Source organism: Rhagoletis zephyria, unplaced genomic scaffold (assembly GCF_001687245.7).
Source record: "Rhagoletis zephyria isolate East Lansing unplaced genomic scaffold, Rhagoletis_zephyria_1.1 Rzeph_scaffold_13362, whole genome shotgun sequence".
Taxonomy (NCBI): domain Eukaryota; kingdom Metazoa; phylum Arthropoda; class Insecta; order Diptera; family Tephritidae; genus Rhagoletis; species Rhagoletis zephyria.
In genome coordinates, this window is record NW_016170433.1 from 6,853 (window position 1) to 15,821 (window position 8,969).

The window sequence follows — 8,969 nt, forward strand, 5'->3', positions numbered from 1 at the left end:
ATTTAAACTTTTTCATATATTTTTCCGCAATAAAGACTGTGATTAGAATTTGTCAGTGATGTATGTAGAATAGAGCCGTAATTTATTTTGTTATTTTATTTCGTTTAATTTAATTTTTCATTTCTTAAATTCACTCCAACTTTCCTCGCATTCCTTTATTTTACAAATTCTTCACTGCAGCTGACATTTAAGTAATGCATAGCATTTTTTAAACTTCTTTATTCTTATTTGCTGTTTTCCGCCTTTCTAATTCCCTCCGTCCGGTTGATGCAACATACCATCTCGACAACTCAATATTGTTCTGGGATTAACGTTGCGTTGTCAAATGCAAACGGCGTCAACTCATCACCTCACAACAACGCCCACCACCACCACCGCCTACTTTTGTGTGGGCTTCCGCCATCCATTTTGTGCTCATGTACCGTTACATAGCTACGCGACACACGCCACGACAATATATGCGCTTTCATTGGTGCCTGCACAGATCCGCCCAACATTTGCATCATTACAGAGTATTGTACAAGAGGCAGCTTGAAGGTAAGTTCTAAAGTACCGTAAACTCCTTCCTACTCCTTCGCAGTTAGTACTTGGTGGTAGTACATATTAAGTTGTAATATCGCAAAAAATAGCGCAGTGTTGCTTTGCGCTGTTTGGGGAGATAAGGAGGTCTCAAGAGAGGATTAAGAAATGAGGCAAAACTAAATAGACGTCGAAAGGATAATAAATACTTGCATGCATTTCAGTTTTTCACAAATAAATACGTAAATAATAATGACACAGTTTAATTGTTGCAGACACGCACCGACACGTCTACTGAGAGATTTTTTGTTATTTACCTTCCGTTGCCTGGGAAATAAAACTTTTCGTCTGCTCTCGAATGGCAAGGCTATTGGCAGATCTTCTAATACAGCTTCCAAATGGTAGATATTGTTGAGAAAGTCCTTACTGAGAGCGTGCATTTAGAGCCGCTCCTCAGCTTGCGAGCTGGGCTGCTCTGAAACATTACTCAACTATGAAGATACATTCATAGTCTTCTGGTACGATTTTATAGAAGAAGGGACTTATCGAACCCTTTGGAGGAAGCTTGACCCTAAATGGTACAAACGGTACAGAAAGTGTCAAAATTAATGAACACAGTACCTTACTGAGTATAATTTATGTACGAACGCAAATGCAAAAATTTTACATAATTTTGATCTGTTAAATTTAACTTATTATTGAAACTCATTTCTATAAGTTCATAAACTCGCGGAGATATGTCAAACTCATAATTTTTCGAGCTTTTGGGATTTAATTTTATTCATTTATATTTTTTTCATCCCAATAATTTTACAAAACTTTTTCATATAAATTCATAAACTCGCGGTGCTATAGGTGATCAAAGTCAGTGTTGAGCTTTTGAGATTAAAAAAATTAAATTTTGTTGAAGGTACAAAATAAAGACATCCACCGAATTTTAAACAAATTAAAAAAAATATTTTTGTTTAATCGCAAAAATTTTGCAAAATTTTGGGTTGAAATGTGATAAATTTGGCATATTATGGAAACTTATTCATATGAATGCATAAACTTGCGAAGTTATAGCTAGTCAAAGTATGAATTCTGTCGAGTTTATAGGATAATAAAAAAAAAAACAATATTTTCAAATCCTGTTAACAACCCCTAAAAATTTGCCTAATATTTGAAATTTTCGTGAATAGCATTATTTTGTACGTAGAACAAATAAAGTGGTGCCCTATGATGTTGCTATTTTCTGAACTATCCTAATGCATAATTATTTATTAAGTTTATTTTTTATGATGGCTCTCAGTAGGCAAAAGCTAACCGCATTGCTTGAAAGGCTAAGGTAGCCGAAAGTGCCAAACACTATCCCATAGAAAAGAAAACATACATAATTGTGGTTAAGAAAATTCTAAAATTTATTATGTTCGCTAAGCCGAAAGTCCCCAAATTGTCCTGCTCACTTTCACTTCCACTTCCACTCACTGAAATTAATACGCTCATGGAATATCCTTTCTTACCATTGACCATCTCAGCTCTTCTCTTAGTAAAAATAATTTTATAAATTTAATTTATGATTCTTTTCCACTTCTTTCCTTTTATACAAAACTTTCCCAAAGGATATCTTGGAGAATGAGGACGTCAAGCTGGACAACATGTTTATTGCTTCAATGGTCGCTGACATTATACGCGTAAGTTCAATATCGCAGTTTAACCTCTGCACTGACACCCACACACACACACACACACACTTGCCGTGGGCTACATTTTTGCAGTGATTTTCAAAGCATTTCCTACAAAATGACTTGTACGCATTTCAAATACTACTTCCACTCATTTTTTTCTATTCTCATATCGCACGCACAACAGGGTGTCATCTACTTACATGAATCGCCCATTCGTTTTCATGGCTCGCTATGCACCTCCAACTGCCTCATCGACTCACGCTGGGTGGTTAAACTGACCGATTTCGGGTTATTCGCCTTCAAAAAGGGTATGGAGGATAGCTCAACGGAAGTGCCAAACATGACAGCTAAGTGTACAAGTATGTTAAGAAATTTTATTTTTTTTTCGCTGCCGTCAATGTTAAGTAACTTTTAGAGCATGCGAAATTCTTTGATTTCCTTCCCTTTCTCCACAGAGCTACTCTACCGCTCCCCCGAACTGCTGCGGCAAGGACCCGCCACACTCGTGCCCGGCACGCAGAAAGGTGACTCCTACTCCTTTGGCATTGTTCTCTACGAAATTCACGTACGTCACGGCCCATTCGGCGAAACCGGTCTCACGCCAATGCAGTGCCTACAAAAAGTGCTCCAACCGCAAGATCATCTCTACCCCTATCGGCCCTCGCTACAACCGCTGGAGACCTCGTTCGATTGCGTGCGTGAAATTCTACGCGAATGTTGGTCTGAACGCGCCGAAGACCGGCCGGACTTCAAAACAATACGCGCCAAATTGCGTCCTCTACGCAAGGGTATGAAACCGAATATCTTCGATAATATGATGGCTATGATGGAGAAGTATGCAAATAACTTGGAAGCGCTCGTGGATGAACGCACCGATCAGCTGCAAGAGGAAAAAAAGAAGACCGATGCGCTGTTGCTGGAAATGTTACCACGCCCCGTGGCGGAGCAGCTGAAGAAGGGCAACAAAGTAGATCCGGAGAGTTATGAGCACGTGTCGATATACTTTAGTGATATTGTGGGTTTCACCGCAATGTCTGCGGAGAGTACACCATTGCAGGTGGTGGACTTCTTGAACGACTTGTATACCTGTTTTGATTCCATAATCGGGCATTACGATGTGTATAAAGTGGAGACAATTGGGGACGCATACATGGTGGTGAGTAAGAAAATGGAAGGTGCAGGTAGACAATGCATCTACAGGGTAGTTAAATCGAGCTCAAGTTTTTCGGTTTGCTCATATTTGAGAAAATAAGCGCCTCGGAAACTTCCCCGCAAAGTCTTTCTTCACATATTCACAAAAAATTCCGACCTTTCGACGAATGCAGTCAGGCTTTTCAGTAAAGCCACGCTTAGACTGTCCGTGTCTTTGAAGAAATGACCTTCCTATAATCCGAAGTACATTCTACGAAGTGTAGGATTTAGGTTCTTGTTCATTTCCAAAGCTTTTACACAAACGTTCGGCAATAAAAAATGGGCTGCTATTGAAGACATCTTCTTCTTCTTTATTGGCGCTGTAACCGCCTAAGCGATTTTGGCCGAGTCCCAAACAACACGCCAATTGGAAATGCCAGGTGAAGCCAAGTCCTTTTCCACCTGGTCTTTCCAACGCAGAGGAGGTATTGCTCTTCCTTTGTTACCAGCATCGCGTTGAATATATTCAGAGTAGGAGCGTTTCTGTCCATTCGAATGACAGGGCCAAGCCATCGGAGCCGCTGAATTTTTATTCGCTGCACTATGTCTTTATCGTTGTAAAGCGCATACAGCTAATTGTTAAATCGTCTGCGATATTCGCCATCAACAACGCGTAAAGGTTCGTAAATCTTTCGCAGAATCTTTCTCTCGAAAACTCCAAGAGCTACCTGATCAGATGCTTTCATTGTCCATGCCTCCGCGCCATACATCAGCACAGGCATTGAAGACATCACTCATAGAAAATTAATGTCTAGGAGAGGTTACTCTAAATCCTTTCTTTGCTTATCCATAGCTCCCTACAGCCAATCTTTTTAAATAGAGTAGACCTAAACTGTCTATACCTTCAAGGAGATGACTCTACTGTTGTCTTAATCATTTTCTTCGAAGCGCAGTACTTTTACTCAAGAAACACTGACAGGGTTCTTTTCCATCTCATCTCTCGTCGTAACTATTTCGAATAGGTAACGTTCATTTTATATTCGTTATTCGCCGATTGTCGTTCGAATAGAACGCGATAACCTGCAGGCGGCAACACTTGTCTATCAGAACTTTCGTATTAGGAACCCCGTAAAACTCAAACAACGATACTCTTCTTCTCGCCTACTCTTTCTTTCCTTTGGAAATTTTTTTAAGCCGGCTTCTTCGATTCCCACAATAGGAACGTGTCCCTGGATCTAGTAGAGAGTTTAGCACGATAATCGACATTCTCGAAGACATTAGTGTTTATAAGAAATCTTAATTTCATTCTCCCATTTCAGGTATCCGGTCTACCGATCCGCAATGGCGATCTGCACGCCGCCGAAATCGCTTCGATGTCACTTCACCTACTNTCGTTGTAAAGCGCATACAGCTAATTGTTAAATCGTCTGCGATATTCGCCATCAACAACGCGTAAAGGTTCGTAAATCTTTCGCAGAATCTTTCTCTCGAAAACTCCAAGAGCTACCTGATCAGATGCTTTCATTGTCCATGCCTCCGCGCCATACATCAGCACAGGCATTGAAGACATCACTCATAGAAAATTAATGTCTAGGAGAGGTTACTCTAAATCCTTTCTTTGCTTATCCATAGCTCCCTACAGCCAATCTTTTTAAATAGAGTAGACCTAAACTGTCTATACCTTCAAGGAGATGACTCTACTGTTGTCTTAATCATTTTCTTCGAAGCGCAGTACTTTTACTCAAGAAACACTGACAGGGTTCTTTTCCATCTCATCTCTCGTCGTAACTATTTCGAATAGGTAACGTTCATTTTATATTCGTTATTCGCCGATTGTCGTTCGAATAGAACGCGATAACCTGCAGGCGGCAACACTTGTCTATCAGAACTTTCGTATTAGGAACCCCGTAAAACTCAAACAACGATACTCTTCTTCTCGCCTACTCTTTCTTTCCTTTGGAAATTTTTTTAAGCCGGCTTCTTCGATTCCCACAATAGGAACGTGTCCCTGGATCTAGTAGAGAGTTTAGCACGATAATCGACATTCTCGAAGACATTAGTGTTTATAAGAAATCTTAATTTCATTCTNTAAAACTCAAACAACGATACTCTTCTTCTCGCCTACTCTTTCTTTCCTTTCAACATTTTTTAAGCCGGCTTCTTCGATTCCCACAATAGGAACGTGTCCCTGGATCTAGTAGAGAGTTTAGCACGATAATCGATATTCTCGAAGGCATTAGTGTTTATAAGAAATCTTAATTTCTTTCGCCCATTTCAGGTATCCGGTCTACCGATCCGCAATGGCGATCTGCACGCCGCCGAAATCGCTTCGATGTCACTTCACCTACTCAGCGCAGTGTCCGAGTTCAAAATACGTCATCGACCCACAAACAAACTATTACTTCGCATAGGCATTCACACCGGACCGGTGTGCGCCGGCGTGGTTGGTTTAAAAATGCCACGTTACTGCCTATTCGGCGACACTGTGAACACTGCCTCGCGCATGGAATCCAGCGGTGTGCCACTGAAGATACACTGCAGTCAGCAGTGCCGCGAATTGCTGGAGAAGTTGGGTGGCTATCATTATCAAGAACGTGGTGTCATTTCGATGAAGGGCAAGGGTGATCAGCGCACCTATTGGCTGCTGGGCGAGGATGAGGACGCGCGCAATAAGCGCAACTATGAACGCTCGCAGCGACGCGGCTCGCGCGCGCTCAACAAATTCATACAGGGCACCATCAAGCAGAACAATCAGCAGCAAATAACGTCCGCTATGGTCGACTATGGCATACGTTCGTCGTTGAAAAATAAAGCTATGCCACGCAACTCGCTCACGCGCTCATCCAGCTTAGAGTCGCCGAAGAAACTGCGCTTCGCCACTGGCAGTCTGCTCGAACATCATCGGTATCACAGGTGGGTAGTTGAAAATTTTCAAACATTTTGACTCATCAGAGCTTAACTTTGAATTTTGTACGCAGCGATGAGGCGCTCTTGGAGGTCATCACCGATTCTTATACAGGCGTGCGACGCTCTTCTGGCGGTTCGAACCATTCGCGCTACGAGGAATCAACACTCTCCTGCGGCAGCGCTGAAGAGCTCACCAGCTGGCAACGTCAGCGTAGGCCCTCCTCTTACCCAACAGCCAATACGCCGCTGTTGCTCAATCATGTGGAGACTTGACAGCGATTGAAGGAGGAGCAAAGTGACCACAGGGAGTGTACGATATAGCATGGAGTGTCTGTTCTGTGGTATCCAAGCGGAAACAAAATTAAATACAGGAATTAGTAGACTATTTTGAAAAAAAAAAATGTATTCGAGAAGTTAACAAATTGTAACTTGTTAACTGCTTTCATTGTAGTATTCCTCAGCAGTAGGATGTAGAAAATTTCAATATTAATGCAATGATGCATTTTTAGTAGTACGTATGTATGTGTATGTTGTATTTAAGCTTAAAGTTTTGCAAAATATGTATTTATTCATCAAATCATACTTCTGCATTTCCGATTACGCAAAATATTGTACTTTGGAAAACTTTACAAATCGATAACCACAAAGGAATTTAAATTAGTTTTAATTAGCCTAATAATAATAAAATAATAATTTATTAACATAAAAGTTAAGTTTAAAGTTATACTATAAATTTATTATACGTCAAAGGGAAAGTTAAAAGAGACTTACGTGTCGAAAAAATCGATCTTTTAGCGGTTCATATAGTGCATTATTCTTATAATAGGTCTTGTAATCCACTTGGTCAATTTGGTCGATGGAAGCTACGCTCTTTTCCATGCATCAAACCGCAGCTTGGACGCTTTGCGAAACAAATTTACAGACGTAACTTCAAAGCCTATTTTTCAACAAAAATTATTTTATAGGTGTAGGTCTCTTTTAACTTTATATGTCACTTAAGTACAATAAGTTTTAATTTAAAAAAATAAATTTAAAAATGAAAAAAAGAAATAAAATTTAAAAAGGATTTAGCTTAGAAAAAACTAGAATAGTGTTACTCGTTGGTGATTGCCAAGTTCTAGTCGTTCATTGCATGTAAATTGTACTACATATGTGCAAGTGTTAAGAAAATAGTTAAAATTACAAACTAAAAAATTTAAAATTTAAAAAATTTGAAAATTCTAAAAACTATCTGAGAACAGTTTACTTGAGTGGCAATAAATAAGTATATTCAAAACTTTGAAAAGTACAATAAATTTGGAAAATTAGCATAAAATATCGAAAAAAATTACGTCTTTTAGATGCAAGGTTCGGCTCTATTCCTTCTGACTTTTGGAATAATAATATTGTTTTTAATTCTATTACCTGAAGAAGAGTGAGTTTTCACCCTGTTCGGAAGTAGTTTTCTGTAGATAGAGAAAAAGCTTCCTCTGGTATAACTAAAGTTAAATCTTTCTCTGGTTGTCGCTGGTTTTCCTTTAAGCGACTCTACACAAACGGCACAGAATGCCTCAAAAGGAAGTTCCCATCAGTGATATAAACAGAGCAATTCTGGCAACTGTCTTTCAACTCACCAAAGACTCTCAGTAATAGGTTTTCTAAAAATGTAATTAAGTTAGAAAAAATAATATTTTTAATTTTAAAACAATGAAAACTAAAAATTCAAAGGAAATAAAATAAAATAATTTTTTATAAATTAAATGAAATTAACAAAAATTATTTTTAAAATAAAAATCAAAAGAAAATTATAATAAAAAGAAAAACAATTTAATAAAAAAAAGGAAAAACAATTGTTCGTAAAAATTTATGTAAATAACAAAAATTCATTAAAATCTAAAAATTTAAATTGATAAAAATATAAAATTATATTTCGAAGATCACCACATCTACTTATTAGACTTCTTCATTGAGTTCATTGGGATTTGAACTCGCAACTTCAGTATTCAATGCCAGTTGGTTGACTATCCAAAAAAAGAAAAAAATAAATAACAAGTAATTTTTAGCAAAAAAAAACCGACTTATGACAATGAGACACTACCTTTCCGATGCAAAAAGAATTATCGAAATCAGGTGACGTGGTCCAAAGTTATGCAATCTTGCAAACTATTTGCCGATGCCGTTTAATCAGCCTTAGGGCAAAGAATCGGCCGATGCCGATGCCTAAAACTACCTGAATATAAATTCATTCAAGAAAAAATGTTTTAAATGTGTTAAACTTTTATAATAACAAGAAAATCATAAAAAATAACATTAAAAAACGAATAATCATTCAAAAATCTATTCACTTATTAACCGACTTCCAAAAAAGGTGGAGGTTATCAGTTCGTCGGAATATTTTTTTTTTTTTTGTATGTATGTTACCTCATAAGTTTGGACCACGTCAACCGATTTCGATAATTTTGCATCGGAAAGGTAGAGTCTCAGAGGTGGTTCCATACTAATCTGGTTGAGATCCGATCAGTGGATCATGAGATATATATAAAGATATATTTTTTTTATATGGGAGTTGAAGTCGGATTTTTTTTCCCAAAAATTACTTGTTTATGTATGTATGTACAATATGTATGTAGTAAAAATATGCAGCTTCTAAAAAGTAAAAGTATTTTTGTAACGTAAATAATTTAACAATCAAGTGAAAGGAACCCGAAGAATTTAGGTATTCAGCGATTAATTCAAGGATAATCGTAACAATACTTACAGTAACGA

At 38.0% G+C, this 8,969-nt stretch overlaps 1 protein-coding gene across 1 annotated transcript in view; it reads left to right on the plus strand.

Moving 5' to 3' along the window:
* Positions 1-6,932, plus strand: part of LOC108378108 (speract receptor) — a gene marked incomplete at its 5' end in the record, with an annotated part of 13,371 nt that extends 6,439 nt beyond the window's left edge. The window contains 6 exons of the mRNA XM_017634406.1: positions 433-537; positions 2,121-2,192; positions 2,371-2,545; positions 2,642-3,342; positions 5,596-6,230; positions 6,296-6,932. Of these exons, the coding sequence (XP_017489895.1) occupies positions 433-537; positions 2,121-2,192; positions 2,371-2,545; positions 2,642-3,342; positions 5,596-6,230; positions 6,296-6,497 (1,890 nt within the window). The remainder of the gene's footprint in view (positions 1-432; positions 538-2,120; positions 2,193-2,370; positions 2,546-2,641; positions 3,343-5,595; positions 6,231-6,295) is intronic.
* Positions 6,933-8,969: the final 2,037 nt, after the last annotated feature.